Genomic DNA, 17,221 nt, shown 5'->3' on the forward strand with positions numbered 1-17,221 from the left:
TATATTTCTACTATAAATATAAAATTAAAAAATAGAAGTATTTTAAATTTTATTTTATTTTTATTTACAATTAAATAATCAAAAGGTAGAGGAGCGTTAATTTGCGGGACTATAATTTATACTAATTAAAATTAAATATTTTGTTATTTTCTTATTGAATTTGTATAAAAAATTACACCTTCTAACAATTGAAATATTATAAAATTAAATTAAAAATTTTTATAAATTATTTAATTTTATTTATAACTAAATTTAGAGAAGGCGTCAAATCAATATTTTATGAAATGACTAATACGATCTCATATATTTGTTTGTATATAGGTTATAATTTTATATTAAAAATTGTATAATTTATATTAAAATATTGTGTAAATATTTTACAAATTTTTAAAATTTAAAGATTGATTTTTATTTATTTACAACTAAATTTGTATTAACGAAAGATAGAGGGCGTGTCAAAACAATATTTATGAGAATGAATAATACGCGATATGCAATTGGAAATGGTCACTTTCAATTAGCACCAAAATATTTTTTTTCTGATTTTAAATTCTTTAATATAATATAAAAATAAAATGATTATCAAATGATAAATATAAATTTGTATAGTATAAATTGTTTTTAAAATTTAAATTATTAATTTTGACAGCAAATTTTATTAAATAAATTTAAATGCAAATTTTAGAGGACCTTATTGTTATATTAAATTATTTTAACTTGGTTTGAAAATAATTTAACAAATTCAATTGATATTATAATAATAATTAAGATTAAAATTTAAAATAAAAATAACTTGCATAAATCCCATCTAAAATATAGTGTTGGACCACAAAATTAAAAGATATTATGTTCATAATTTTATTATAGCAGAAAAAATATAAAATTTTCTAATTAGTAAATATATTACTGTGCGAATGAAAAATTAATTAGAGAAAAATGTTAATAAAAAATAAAAAAGTAAATTTATCGATGCAACCCCAAAATATGACTCTACTTTTCATTTATTTCACAAAGTTTATGAGAAAAATTACATATAAATACAATTAAAATGTCATATAACTCAAAAAAGTATAGAATATTACAAATTTATAATATAATTAATTTGCATACTTTCCAATTCATATATATATATTTATATATAATTTAATCTTTAGAAAAATTCGATATGTATAAAAGCTTAAACAAAATAATTATGTAAATCTTTTAACAGGAATGTGAAAACATACAAGTGAATAATAATATAAAACGAAATATCAATAATTTTAATAGTTTGTAGGATTTTACATAAGTTGGGATAGTTATTATCAAACAAAATTTATTAGTAAGTAACCATCTAATAATTATGAATTAACAAAATCAAATTATATATGTAATATATAAATAGGAATAGTATAAATAAATTACGCAAAAATTGTCTTTAATCAAAACACCACGAAATGACCCACAGAGCACTTTCCGAATTTCAGGACACATAAATTTACAACAAACATTGTAGACCATATTATAATATATATATATATATATATTTATAAATACCAAAAACATTAAATAAGGAAAGAAATTAAAATTTTATGTAATTTTTTATGCTAAGGTTAGCATTTTACATCCAAAAACAAGATAAAAAAAGAATTTTGAGGTTAATTTTGAAAAATTTTTGATGGAAAGTATAATTTGAAGGATTTAAATATAATTAATCTTAAATTTATTGCTTTTTTATTCCCACAAGGAGGGGGTTTGTGCTTTTCACTAAACCCGTAATTTATAATTTTTCATACCAAACAAAATGTAAAATTCATAACTTCATTTTTGTAGACTTTCATATGTAAGGCAACAAAAATCCCATCTCCCTTTCATTCACTTGGTAAAGTAAATTATTTATGTTAAAAATATATATAAATATAATTAAAATATGCCATATAATTACTTAAAAAAATATAAAATACTATAAATTATATTATGAATATTTGGGTGTAATATTTTAAAAAATTTCAAAGAAGTATAAACAAATAAATTATGTTATTCTTTTCAATCTCTGATATTTTAGATAAAAAAAATGATTAATTCAAGTGAATTATAAATATAAAAAGAAAGATCAATGATTTTAGTAATTTTTATGGATCATCATTATTAAATAAAATTAATTAGTATATGGATAACCACCTAATAATTATAAGTTAACAAAAATTAATACCTATAATATAAATAGGAATAGTAATAAATTAGGCAGAAAAGATCATTAATCAAAAAATATAAAATACTATAGATTAAATATATTATAAATTTACATATTTTACAATTCAAGTATATATATATTCTGTGTAATATTTTAAATTATAATAATAATCTAATCATTAATTCTATGTGTATAAAAGCATAAACAAAAAATTATGTTAAAAGAAATTATGTAGATCTTTTAACAGTTATATAGATGATTTGATATTTATGAATGTAAAAATAATTCATACAAGTGAATTATAAATATAAAAAGAAATATCAATGATTTTAATAATTTGTAGGATTATATAAGTTGGGATAGTTATTATTAAATAACATTTATTAGTAACTAATCTAATAATCATGAATTAACAAAATCAATTAATATATGTAATATAAATAGGAATAGTATAAATAAATTAGGCAGAAACTGTCATTAATCAAAACAACACGAAAAGACAAAAGTCCATAGCGCACTTTTTGAATTTCAGGACACATAATACTATGAATCATATCAAGAACCGACAAGAAACCATGGAATTAAAAAAATTGATAGTATAACAACACAAATTAATACTAATACTATGAATATGTCTAGTTAAATTAATTTTTTATCATCAATAATCAATAAATGATCAGTTAAAATCATTTCACATAAAAAGTTTTAAAAAAAATCAAAGACATGACCTTAACATACAAAGACTTGTTATCTAACTAAGTGTACAAGGGTAATAAGGGTTTGCTTAATTTATACTCTTTTTTTTTTTTTTTAAAAGAAAATGACTAATAATTTCAAACTATTCATAAAAAAAAAAAAAAGAATAGAAACAAAGGAAATGCAATGATGTATAATTAAACCTGCAAACCCATCAGAACAAAACAATCCTTACCAATTCATTCACAACAATCAATCATATTCCTGCACAAAGAAGAGAAGAGCCATTTTGATATATTAAAAATTAGATAACGATTATGAGAAGCATTTTCCAAGATAAAGTGTACGGAAACAATGCTCAGAAGCATTCTTGATTTAAGTGGTGGAAGACAGTCCTTACCAATTCCATGATGTTGTTTGACTATAAAGTTGTGCATGAACCACAAACGGGTAAAATAATAAAGCTAAATTTAGAAGCGCATCTCATAAATTTAGATTATTAATCAGAAGCTAAAATAATAATCTAGAACAAGAAACCAATGAATTGAACTTCGTAGGCTTCTTTTCAATAGGTTGGAAGCAAAACAAAATGAATGGTTAGAAAAGAACACAAACAATGAAAACTTTGTTTATTAATCCTGTTTCTTTTCAAGGTTGGAGTACAAATGAGAAAGAGCTATAGTAGAATGTTCTCACCGTGTAAAGTGAATTTATGTGGCGCTGGATTACTCCTCATTTCAGCAGTTGTTTTCATTTCCAGTCAAGTCTTATTACATGGCCACAAGGCTGTCGCCACAAGAGCATAGTGTATAGCACAATAACCGTAAATTTTAATTAATAAGGTATCTATCAGAATGAGTTACAGAAGGCTAGGCAGTTTTTTCGTGATGTCATTCCAATTATGAGAAACAAGGCAAGTCACTTTCTTCAAACGGCATTCCAATTACCACTCAGAAAGCAACATAACAAATTAGAAACTGCAAACAAGAGATTTGTGTAGAGAGAAGAAAAACATTTTCACCCTTATAAAAAAATGCATAAAGGAGCTATCAAAAATAAATAAATAAATAAATAAAAGGGTTACCTCCATTTTAATACTAGAACCAACTCTGAGTAGATCAATTTTGCTCTCATCAACTTCATCGTAAAGTTTCGTGTTAGATTTACTAACATCAATTTTTGATGGACAGCAAATCAGAAGCTCATACTCAATTCCCTCCCCTAATTTCCCTTTCTCGGATTGAAGAACCAACTAGCTGGCAGAAACATTAATTATTAGCAGCTTATAATGGTGCACAAGCAATTGCAAGAAAAAAGATTTCCTCAAGGATACATGAAATTATATCACATGGCATATGTCAATCAACTTATTCCCCTTCTCTCGGATCCTCTAGTCAATTGTTGTTTATTACACTTAATAAGCAGTACTACTTCCTCAGGTGCCCCTGTCTCCAACCATGAAGAGAGAGAAGGTTGGTTAAGAATGAAGAAACAAAGATTAAGCACCAAAACCGCAACATCCCTTCTCTTCTTTCCTTTCTTTCTTTTGGCTATCCAAAGCGTCTACCAATAACAAGAAAGCTCGATAGCACCACTAAATCACCAAAAATTAAAAATAGAATAGTATTTAGAAAAATGAAATACACATGTAGTTGATAGATCATGTCCTCTGCAACACCAGGCCAATAATCTCCATCAAACTATGGCAATCGAGTTGCGGTTACCTCTGCTTTACATTCACTGGTGGACACAAAAATAGTCATAGAGGTTAGTAAGATCAACTGCAATATTTTCCCTTGTAGCTTTTCTTAGCAGGGACAAGTAACTGAAACAAAGGCAATAATTCAAGTAAAATAGTGGGACAAATTACCTCACCACTCGCAATCTACATTCTCATGATCAAACAACCATCAAACTTACTACTCCCTTAGTTTATGCGAGTTTGCTGTATTCTGAATTTCTGGGTGGCAATACAAAATGTAATCTTCCCCTTTCATCGGAGGGAAAGCCCATATATAAAAGCTTGTGAAACCACGCTTTTTGCAGTATTCTAAGTATCCAATCTGAAAATATAAGTGATGGTACTAACAGACCAGGTATTGAAACTCCAATGTAGCAAAAGAACAATGGGTCCAGAATACTTGCCAAAGTTTCGTGGTACAAAAATGTTTGCAAACCTCTCCAGTCATTGCTTTGGCCTCAGGCCTGAAATACTTAAGAGTCCAGGTAAGATAGGTAGACTCGGTGATGCTTAGGCTGCTGACATTTGGATCCAAATTCTTGAACGTACATCCCAACTAGCCACACTTCAACACCTTCAATTTTCTGAAGAAATGGTTTAATAAATAGTATTACCTGGAAGACAGAAACCATTTGTACTATTACATAAAGTAGATTTCAGTTGATAAACACAAGTATCTAAGGAGGCATTTTAATGAACAAATCTCCAGTTATCTACTTTTTGGTAAGGTTAACCAATCTTGTGCAACCTTCACCCCACCCCATGATAATAAATAACAACAGAAACACAAGAATACTAATAATAAGAGGTCCAACTGGGAAACCTTATAAAGTTCAACTCGTTTTACTCTAGACTTCAATTCTCTATCAGAATCATAAAGTAATAGCTTCCATTGATACAACTTTTGATATGAAGCTTCACATTTGTTTTCTAGAATTAGAAAACCCACTGAAGGTAACTTATTCCGACAAGACTCTACTAAATTCTCTCACGTAAAATAAACTAAATCCGGTACTAGACTTCTAAGTTTGGTGCTCTTCCAATGGATGTACACAAAACACGGACCTTAGATTTATAGGGGTATTCTGTAGGATAATCTCCCTCTGGGAAAATTTCAAGAAACCCTGGTCTAACTTCCAACTTCTTGTCCACTGATGACACCACTCTTAGTACAATTGCTTATGCTCCAGGCACCTACCAAAAGTTCACATCATAATATTAACAATAACATAAACTACAATACTAAGAATAAGACTACTAAATAAACACGGCATTAGTTAGAAATATTTAGTTATAGTGGAAAAAATAAATCCCAAAATATCTTATCCAATTCGGTATGCAAATGCGCCTGGAATAAATACATCACAAATGCATATAAGTAAAAGGATCACCTCACCATAACTTTTGCTTTGAAGCCTTGTTGTGTCCTGTCTTTCTTGCTTCAGCTTTGCAAATAATCGCTGCCCCATGTGATCACTCAAAATTGTTCTAGGCAAATCCTTGGCTCCTAGAACAGCACTCTGCGGTAATGGCACATGGTCACCTCTCTCAACTTCTTCTATAAAACAACTTGGACAAGTGTAGTTAGCTTGTCCACCATTGTTTCTTCTACCATAGAATAAATGCACAAATTTGATGATGCCACGCTTCACACTTGTCACATTGGGAGCCACTGCACAAAATAAATATTCAGCATTTAGGACTATTTGTCGTAAGCAAAACAACATCTTTATACGTTAAAGTGGCATACCCATTCTTCAGTTTCGTCGTCATTTTTCTTTTTCCCAATCCTTGCCTTTGTAAGAGCACTTCCATCAGCTACAATTATGCAAATGTAATGACGCAAGCACCACTAGGTGTATAATGTATAGGGGCCAGTTCAAAGGTAAGCTTCTCCACTGCACATAATGGCAAGAGTTTCCACACATCGTATGTTCCACTGCTTGATTCTTTTTCCTGCTTTTGCTTCGCTCTCAAAACATTGAAGCATACCTAAGAAGAGACTTTTTTGTATATCAAGCTTCATGAGGTGAAGGCATAATTAGCAAGATTACAACCACGACTGACCTATCTCATCTCCCAAACCAAAAGAGTAAAAAGCTTAAAATACAAGGAACAACCAAAAAAGATCCTGAAAGGAGCTTAAGCAAGAGAAGAAAGACATAGATAAATCATAACATAAAATGCTCCAACAACTTTCACGAAATAAAAAGATAAAAATAAAAATACTTGCTCTCTTCTCCATCAATCAACTCAATCATCTAAAAGCCAGAAAATGAAATATTACTATATTTATTATGACAATTCATAAATTCTTTAACTTTTTGCAAACAAAATGATTCGATATCGAAATTTTTCTTTCATGGTTGGCTGCTTATTAGATTTAGAGTTTATGATAATGATAAAAGTCTTTGATAAACATGCTTTCAGATGCAAACACTAACATTAAGGGCCTTGTATGGCCATGAACTACATGAATGAATGTCTTAATCAATCATAACGAAAATCCAGCCATCAGCCCCAAAAAACAGACAACACATAATACTGACCTGGCCTACCCAGTGCTAAGACCTGTAATATGCTGTAATATGGTGCCGGACTTCTGACATTTCAATGATACTCCCCTCATTTTCGCCTTGCTAGACTTAGATGCATTTTCGGAAGGTAATGGTGGATTTTCCCTCTTAGACTGTTCCATTTCCTTCTCAGCTTTAATGACGTCCTATACACAAAATCCAGTAAGTATTTTGGCAGTAGGATCACCTTCTGGCATATGGATCTAAGCATCTTCCAAGTCAGCCGTTTCATTTCAATCATTTTGTAACAGTCCAACACTTCCAGAAACTTCCATTTTGTCTAATCACTGCTGCCACGATCACATGGATCACAGGGGATGCTACGGTTTGAGCAGTCAGAGAAAGTGGAACATGGGCTTGGTCAGCAGCAACTGCATCATACCTCTCACTTTCTTTGGCGGTGCTTGAATCAGATGAAGAATCATATTTGAGGTCTTGACCCCGCACACATGCTTTGGCACATAGAAGGAATCTGATCCGTGTATATTAGCACATCAGAGGTTTCTTTCTTACCAGCCCTGCAAGTGATGGCATGAAAGTTAATATCACAAGTCATAGCCATATTTTCAATATAAATGGATTTAAAAAAAAGAACACTAGAAGCTCATGCACTACATCCAAAATTGAATGTTGCACTATAAAATCGCGATCAGCGAACTAGGTGTACCTAATACTAATATTCTACAAAGAGAATGTATAATTAGACTTTCTTTCCCTTTCCATTTCTAGCTATTTCCATATTGTATGCAAAACAAGAGTCATTTAATGACTCACACCACAAACTTTGGAGCTCTGAAGTCTCATGGGTGGTTGCATACCCAACACATCATTTTCAGAATATAGAATATGACAAGTAGAAGAGTAGTTGATGCTCGTTACATGAGATAAACCCGACCCTTACACTATTGATTTAGCACTACTGCATTTGCCAAAGCAAATTTCCAGCGAAATAAACTTTGAATTAATTACGAAGAGGAGCCAATATGTTACGAGAAACGGAATGCCTATAAAATGTTAAATTTTCAATAGAGCATTTTTTGAATAAAACAAGGAGAAAATACATGAACCAAGGTTTGTGTTGCGAAATTTCGCATGTCTCGTGCTACCCACCATTACCAGTGCCCCAATAATTAAATGTACTGAAATTGGCTAACAATAGATAATGAGCAGTTGCTTCAATAGCAACACAAGCAAAACACAAAACCCCACAAGTTACACATGAAAATAATCCCTGCTCATGTTCAGAAGCTCTCTTTGTTTCAGAACTTACCAGCTATGCATAAGGAGCCATAGAAGATTATAGCATGCCGTTTTGAACTCAAGATCAAGACTGCACATTCGATTTCTATCCTCATACATTTATACTTCATTTTCATCTCACTGATTCTTTAATATGAAATAAGTAAAATAACTCACATATTATAAGCATGTAAAAGTATATGAAATTAATATCTTGACTAATTATATTAAAAATATTAGTTAGCATATTTTAAACTAAAACCATAGACTATAATTAAATAATTTTTTTAATAGAAAGACACACAAAATTAATTACAAGACATACTAGCTCTGAACTTCACACAGAAATCCATTCACCACAATAACACAAGAGTTAAATCTCACTTCTATAACTTTCAACTGTGATGTGTAAAAAACTATCACCTACCTTACACTCCCACTCCCACTCCCATCCTCTAGGAAATTGGGGTAACTTAACATCACGAAAGTATGCAATAAAATCTTTTCCAATCACTTGAAATAAGAACGCACAGGAGCTTTAAGATATATCTTATCAGATTCCCCCAGACCGAAACCATGACTGTCCTCAAGCATGTCTCAATCCAAATACACGAATTATCCAAGTAGCAATTCTCAAATTTCCTTTCATGTCACTCAAGTATAACCCCTATACTAATAAGACTTAATAGTATAAGAAGAGCGAGTAGTATTGAGACAAGCACTTGAGCCCACATACAACATTCAACACACAAGTATCCCATTGATTTCATCAAAATAAAATGAAACAAGTCTCAACACTCTCACAAGGGTATCACTGTATCACTCCACTCATAAAGTGTTTAGGAATTTGGGTTCCACTCAAATCAATACATAGAATGCCATTACCATAGGCTTGCTTGTGAATCAAATCTCCTCCACCAACAGAATGAAAATTATTACATGAATCAAAGGGTCTTTTCATGGGTTGTAATGGGGTTTAGGACAAGGTGTGGCAAAAGATAGGCCGAATTGTGGCTTATGAATTAAAAGGAGTGATGCCGACCTAGTTGCTTATCCTTCCAACCTCATTGCCCTTCAACTCGATTAGAAGAGACTTGAACAATCAAACATTTCGAATTTTTTCGTTTCTGTTTCTATTTCTCCTTTTTTTTTTCTCAATCTATTCTTCTTTCGTTTCTTTTTTTCTTCTTTTCTTCTTTTCTTCTTCTTTTTCTTTTTTTTCTTCTTCTCTTTTTTCTTTCTGTTTCATCATTCGTTTCTTCATTTCCTCATTCCATTTCTCTTTTTCTTTTCCTTGGGGCTAGGAGTGCATCCCTCATATGCAACTTCATTTCATTCACTCATTTTCACGTCGATTTACAAGCAACCAAGCCAACACCATTCCCTTGAATGGGTTCAAAAATTACTTCAGGAGATAATCAAGAAAGGGGGTGAATCAGCTTATAACGTGGTTTAACCAGCAAAAGAAAAGTCAAGGCTCAAATGAGTTTTTCTATGGGTGAATTCAAGGTAGGCTCTTTTGAGGTAATGGGGTATTCCTAAGTGCCCTTATCACTTTCATGCACCAATCTTACAAGAATGTGAACTCAAAATGTATTACACAAGCAAGTTCTAGAATGAACACACTAAGTTTGATGCCCTCAATCCAAAGAAATATTGGAGCACTATTTAAATGAAAGTGCTTTGGCCCAAAAGCTCACATAAAGGCTTTTGTGTTGATTCTTGAACATTGTTCATTTGATGCGGTCAATGGAACACACTTCACACAACTTTGTTTTTATATGCCACTAGTGCTAGTTTCTCCTACTTATCTCGACTTATACCAAAAATTCCTATTAATCTAAGGGATATCACAAGACAACAATAAAAAAATTCAAGTGCTACCATAGGATAATTCGCATATTTTTCTCAAGACACTAACATCCTTCACAAGTTTCAGTGTTCAATAAAAATTGCAACCCCCAAATAAAACTTTTTAGTCCCCACACATCACACATTCCAATACATTAATTCCCCGACTAATCTAATTCATTTGTCACTTGTCACAATGAACATTGGGCTCCAATCTCTTGTACTTTATTAAAAGAAAGATTCTTTGTCAAGTCACTCTAATCCAATACGAGTAATATGTCATAATCCAAAGAGAGCACAAGCAACAATAAATCAAAGTTTTGGAAGTTCATAGTCAAATCTTCCTTTATTTTTTTGAAACAAGTCTTTCATAACTACGTTCTACAGAGATTGTGCCTCTTTATGATCTAATTCAAATGTCAAAATGTATTAATGAGAGACAATGAGCTAAAGAAACTAAAGAAAAGATAAATTCAAGCATAGCAAATCTTATCTACGTATAAGAATTGCGAAACATACCTGCTAATCGCAAACCAAAGATAAAAATGCAGCACATTTCATGCACCTCACAAACAATAATCATGAAAATTATTGCCATATGGCTGCAACTATCAAGGGGTGCACATGTGAGGCAAGTGCCATGAGCTCCACCAGCCTACCTTATCTGCATTGCCATTGCTCATGAATTTGAGGAAGCATAGTAATAAATATACATATGAAACGATGAGTAACCCACTAACACTAAAATAAAACTTCGAACATATCTGCATAAAGGTACCGGTTGCTTATCTCAATACAATTCTTATATAGTGTTCACCAAAGTAATGCTAAAATTTTGCAATGCCTTTTTTGGATTTTAAATGTAAAACTCAAGCACCCATGCTTCTCAAAATCCCGCTGTATGCAGTTGGAATAAACTCACAATCTTCAAAATGCTCAAGATCTTCATCAGCATTAGCAGCTTCATTTTGAAGCACCACATTCCTACATGATAATCGAGTTTCAACTTCAGCTTCAAATAATATCTCTTTATATTTGTGATAATGAAACATAGTTTATCCAGCAAAGTAATCTACCAAAGAGAGGCCGTGCTCTAAAAACTTCATATTCGAGCTTTTGACCCAGCACACATGCTTTGGCACACAGATCGAATCTGATCCGCGTATATTGGTACATCAAAAGGACCATGTTTCTTTCTTAGCAGCCCTGCAAATGATCACATGAAAGTTAGCATCATAAGTCACAGCCATATTTTTCATTCCATGCTCTACAGAATGGAATGGAACACCACTATATCCATCAACTTTTGATTAGCTAACTTGGAAGAGTTTCATAAACGTAATTTTCAAGACACAAATTATCTTTAAATAGTAGTATCAACTGCAACAAAGAAAAGTGTAAAAAATAACAAGATGGCAGAAAGTGCTGAAATATAACAATTATGGCCAGCCGCTGCACACAAATCATACTTAACATCAAATCATATGGAAACAGAAACTGTTGAAGGCACTGTTTATAACTTCCCTCTTCATTCTTAAGAGCCATAATTATACTAGAAGATAAGGAAAATCTATATAAAGCATAAAGAAGAACCAATGCAGTAGAATTTTGCGTTTAAGAGGAACAAAGTATCAATAAACTAAGCTAACATCAGAATTCATAATTGATTAAAGTCTTATTGTTCCACATGTATAAACACCGACCCATTAGAGCAAAATGTTAATCGTGCTGCAGCTAAGTACTAAACGTTTAACAAGCAACCGCTTCAATTATTCAAGCTCTGCACCTTCAATTCTCTCCCCTAATTTCCCTTTCTCATATTAGCTAGCTCGCAGAAACATCAATTATGAGCAGCTTACAATGGTACACAAGCAAGGCGAGAAAATAAAAAATCTCACGGATACATGAAATTATATCACATGGCATATTTCGACCAACTTATTCCGCTTCTGTCACATCCTCCAGTCAATTGTTGTTTATTATACTCAATAAGCAATTCTATATCCTCAAGGGCCCCTGTCTTCAACCATGAAGGGGAGAAGGTTGGTTAAGAAAGAAGAAACGGGGGTTAACACAGCAAAAACCCAACATTCCTTCTCATATTTTCTTTCTTCTTTTGGCTATCCAGAACGTCTACTAATAGCATGAGAGCTCGATAGCACCACTAATTCACCAAAACTAAAAATAGAATAGTAGTTAGGAAAATCAAATAAACATGGAGAGGATTTACTATGAACACCAAAAGTCAGGAGAAACCTTACTTGTCCATAGCTAAAAAGTTTTGCATTGTTCGCAAACCCAACGATTTCGAGCAACCATCAGAATGCAGCAGCAGCAGTCCATGCATGTTGTATGTGCAATATGATGAAGCCTTCCTTCAATAGGAGATATTGTTCCACCCAGCTACATAAACACAGTAAGTTTGAGAACTAGGAAACAGGAGCAGCAGCCACAATTCTACTTCATGTGTGTGAGGAAAAGAGTCGCACAAAGAATGAAATAAAGGCGTAGGGCACGACATAATAAACTGAAAATGCTACATAGGTAATGAAATTAAAATTGTGATATAGCAGGACAATGACAACAATATCAAAATTGATAGATGCTAAAGTAAAATGAATCCTTGCTTACAGAACTAAAAAGGACAAGCAAAATTCGCAAATTTGACAGGGAAATTACTTTGTGCATCAACAGCAGATGCTTTGATGCATTGTTAGAAAGATCAGTTTGGCCAGATGCCTTCAGAGCTCTTTCCCTCATCTTTTTTGTGAGTCAATTTCAATATTTTCCCTTGCAGATTTTCTTAGCATGGACAAGTAATTGAAACTAAGACAATAATTCAAGTAAAGTAGTATTACCTCACAACTCGCAATCTACAGTCTCATAATCAAACAACCACCAAACTTATCACTCCCCAAGTATATATGATTTTGGTGTCTTCTGAATTTGTGGGTGGCAATACAAAATGTAACCTTCCCCTTACAATGAAGGGCAAGCCAACATATAACAGCTTGTGAAACCATGCTTTTTGCAGATTTCTGAGTATCCAATCTTTAAATATAAGAATATTATGGGTACTAGCGCACCAGAAATTGCAACTACAATGTAGCAAAAGAGCAATGAATCTAGAAAACTTGCCAAAATTTCATGGTACACAAATGATTGCAGAGCTTCTCCAGTCACTGCTTTGACCTCTGGACTCAAATACTTAAGTAAGTCTAGGTAACATAGGTAGACTTAGTGATGATTAGTTAGGCTGCTGGCATTCGGATTCAAATTCTTGATCATACATCCCAAATAGCCACACTACAACACCTTCAATTTTCTGAACGAAATAATAGTATTACCTGGAAGATAGAAACCATTTGTACTACTACATAAAGTAGATTTTCTTTATTAAACACAAGATATTTAACGAGGCATTTTAAGGAACAAATCTCCAGTTATCTATTTTTTGTTTTGGTTACCCAATCTTCTACAAACCTTCACCCACCCCATGATAATAAATAACAACAGAAACGACAAGAATACTAATAATAAGAGGTCCAACTAGGAAATCTAATAAAGTTCAACTCAGTTTACTCTTATACTTCAATTCTCTAATAGAATCACAAATTAATAGCTTCTCCATTGATACAACTTTTGATTACAAAGCTTCACATTTTTTTTCTAGAATTAGATAAAAACTGAAGATAAAACTTATTCAGACTAAAACTGCTCAAATTCTTTCACATAAAATAAATGCAAGTTGCATTATTTTGGAGGGCAAATACAATACAAGGGTTTTGGTGTGGTTGATCATAGACACAGGAATTAAGTTCTCCAGTACCCCTGATTTATCTGCTACATGCTTCTGTTGTTCTAAGTTTGACTTTCAACTCATTTCCAGATTGTTGGTTGGGCTTTAGGTCCTTTAGTTCATTTATCTGGGTTTGAAACAACATAAGGCAGCAAGTTTCAAAAGAAAAGCATGTCAATGAACAATAAAAATTCCTAGCAAACCACATTTGGAAACAGTAACTTCTATTGAAGATATATAAAAGCTGCAAGGCTTTATAATAACAAGAAAAATCACCTGAACTCAGTGTTTTGTGCTTCTCTTGAAACTCAGTTAGCAGCAGCTCCCTCCTTTGGGCAAGATTCTTGCACTTAATGCCATAACTATGCAACAAACAGTATAGGTAGACTCAGTGATGATTAGTTAGGCTGCTGGCCATCGGATTCAAATTCTTGATCATTCATCCCAAATAATTGATCAAATAAGTTCTTCAACTTTTAGATGAGCTCCAGTTTGATTTGTAATTGCCAACTTAATGATTTCCATAGGATCTTTTATTTGCCTAAATACCATAGGGAGAAGGTTGACTCCAAGATTTGGAAGCTAATAGTAATAGCATCAATGATGTCAGCTTCTAGCCTGACATTTCTGCTGCTATAAATAATATTCAGATACTCCTTAGCCTTCCATATCTGGACACAGATTCCAGAAAATTGATCAATTATTTAAATAAAGATGTGGACCAAGAAAATTTTGACAGCCAAAATTTGCCATGACTAATATAGTAAAAGAAGAGTTGCAAACAAAAGAAGCATTGATAAGGTGGGTGGGCCTGGTTCTCAATTAATGAGTAAACAAAGGTCATTTATTTGTTGGACTAACTTTAAGACACAAACCATAACAGATATCAGTTTCCTCCTTTTCTTTTTTATCAAAAGTTTCATTCCTCGTGCCAAAAATAATCAAGATTCAACCAAAAAAACCCACAAATTAATCACATGCAATCCCAGATTCACAAATGTTCACATCCACCAAAAGTTTCAAGCTAAGTGACACCATAAAATTTAAACAATTACAAGAAATATAAAAAAAATTAAGAGCTAAGAACGATACTTACATAGATACAAACAGAGAGAAGAGAGACGTCGCCAACTTAATTTCTTTTCCTTTTTTCTTGCACTTTCTTCTCTACTGCTCTGGCTTTGCAAACCCTGAATAAAAGAAATAAAAAATCGAAAGGTGGAAACATGTGAGTATGGATTGACGGTGGGCTCGTGTAAAATGGTGGGAAAGAAGAGTATTTTTTAGGGTTTTTACCAGTAGGGTTTTCTTTCTTGGAATTTTGTGTTGCACCCACCTCCATTGCTGCTTCTCTTGGGTGTGCTGATTGGTGAACGAACACATCTTCGCTTCCATCAACCAGAGTAATAAACCCAAATGAAACCACTTAACGTTCTCCTTTTTCACATCACCCTCCGCCAGTGGTACTAAACCCTAACCCCTCTATTGATCTTTCCTCTTTGTTTTTAAGGGTTTTTTGTAGTGGAACCCTTCTTTTGCCTCTGCATTCCTTCTATCTTTCGGGGTTGAGAAATAAAGAGAGGGAGGAAAGGGGAAATGAAGTTGAAAGGGTTTGATGGTGGGAAAGGTTTTTACAAATGAGAGTAAAGACGGGAGGATATCAAGAAACTTTCTATCTCCTCTCTTTATTCAATCTTTACACCTTGTTTGATTTCATCTCTGTAAATCTATGATATATACATTTTCGTAGAGTGACCAATTAAAATATATTATTTTATTTCTGCTAAATACAATCAAGAAAGCAGGTAAAAATGATTTATTGTGCATTGGAGAGTTGTGGAAAATTAAGGAATGAGTCTCAGAGTATAATTATCATATTCTAAACATTAATTAAAAACTCTCTTTTTCTTCATTAAATAGGAGACTCTCATGTTGTATCTATCACATATTTCATATTTAAGTATATTAGTATTCTGTAAAATTATTTTTGTAATTTTTTTATTACTTTTTTACCCTCCGAATTTGGTATAGAGAAATGATGGTTACGAACTAATCAAAACTCTTGTTTTAAGTGCTCCTTTGACCTTTTCATTGGATAGATCAAATCTGGTTTCCAGTTCAAATGTAAAATGTATTTCTTACAATTTGGCCTGAAAAACAATATGATATATAAAAATAAAAATTAACATTAAATTGATAGTATGTTCGCGCATAAATTATACAGACGACATTGTTCTTGAAGAAAAAGAAAAAATGTAATTATTAAAAGTTTGATAATCAACTCAACAGTATTGCTTATATTTTCATTGTTAAATTTCCTACATTGAAAGTTCATCTTACATTTTATTGGGTTTATACTTAATTTCTTAATAGATTATTCTGATATACAATAATGGTGGCAAGACTTATTATTGTAATTATATAATTGATCCTAAAAAATGATATATTAATTCATACTATTCACATAATATTTTTTTCTATAACTCCCAATTAAATCATATCATAATTTTATTTTATTTTCTAATTAATAATATGTACTTGTTTTAGTGGTTAATATTTATGACGTACCAAAAGTTTCTTCCATTAAAAATGTTCTATCATAAGTATGAGAAAGCAAGCTTTAAAACAACTTTTTTAATAAACCGTGCAAAACAGCTAAATTTTGAACATTCTAGTAATTCCACGAAACTTGACCCAAACGTAGGTCTAGACCCATGCATTTGTGTGGTAAATTTGCTAAGCGTAATAATAGCTACATGTTAGTGTAAAAGGGAAACAAATTTGTTTTTTTTAATAAAACCGTGCAAAATCGGTGAATTTGAACGTTATCAGAATTTCACGAAACTTGACCCAAACGTAGGTCTAGACTTATGCATTTGTGTATTAAATTTACTAAGCGTAATAATAACTACAAGTTAGTGTAAAAGGGAAACAAATTTGGTTTAATAAAACCGTGCAAAACAACTAAATTTTGAACGTTGTCAGAATTGCAGGAAACTTGACCTTAACGTTGATCTAGACCCATGCATTTATGCGGTTAGTTTTGCTAAGCGTAATAATAGCTACAAGTTAATGTAAAAGGGAAACAAAGTTGATTTTTTAATAAACCGTGCAAAACAGCTAAATGTTGAACGTTCTCAGAATTC

General features: G+C 31.9%; 1 protein-coding gene across 10 annotated transcripts; it reads right to left on the reverse strand.

Annotated features, from left to right (window-relative positions):
- Positions 1-4,199: 4,199 nt before the first annotated feature.
- On the reverse strand, positions 4,200-15,768 carry LOC148789430 (histone acetyltransferase HAC1-like). Of its 10 annotated transcripts, none has more exons than XM_088885617.1 (10): positions 15,372-15,768; positions 15,172-15,265; positions 14,352-14,746; positions 12,538-12,679; positions 11,353-11,482; positions 11,199-11,260; positions 7,160-7,704; positions 6,361-6,602; positions 6,002-6,282; positions 4,200-5,224 (listed from the first exon to the last, which is right to left on the reverse strand). In XM_088885617.1, exons 8-10 carry the CDS (start codon positions 6,362-6,364, stop codon positions 5,084-5,086), a joined length of 426 nt encoding a protein of 141 aa, XP_088741743.1. In that variant the 5' UTR covers positions 6,365-6,602; positions 7,160-7,704; positions 11,199-11,260; positions 11,353-11,482; positions 12,538-12,679; positions 14,352-14,746; positions 15,172-15,265; positions 15,372-15,768; the 3' UTR covers positions 4,200-5,083. The 10 variants fall into 10 exon arrangements, 8 of the variants coding, with proteins under 8 accessions (XP_088741743.1, XP_088741725.1, XP_088741698.1 ...); XM_088885599.1 differs by having other exon boundaries at positions 7,160-10,940; XM_088885572.1 differs by having other exon boundaries at positions 10,796-11,260.
- Positions 15,769-17,221: the final 1,453 nt, after the last annotated feature.

This window comes from Sesamum indicum, linkage group LG1 (genome assembly GCF_026168435.1).
Source record: "Sesamum indicum cultivar Baizhima isolate 11 linkage group LG1, ASM2616843v1, whole genome shotgun sequence".
NCBI classification, from domain to species: Eukaryota; Viridiplantae; Streptophyta; class Magnoliopsida; order Lamiales; family Pedaliaceae; genus Sesamum; species Sesamum indicum.

Coding starts and splice junctions, on each gene's coding strand:
- LOC148789430 (XM_088885557.1), bottom strand. Junction 5,225..6,001: donor AAAGCAAAAGTTATGGTGAG/GTGATCCTTTTA, acceptor TCTGTCTTCCAG/GTAATACTATTTATTAAACC.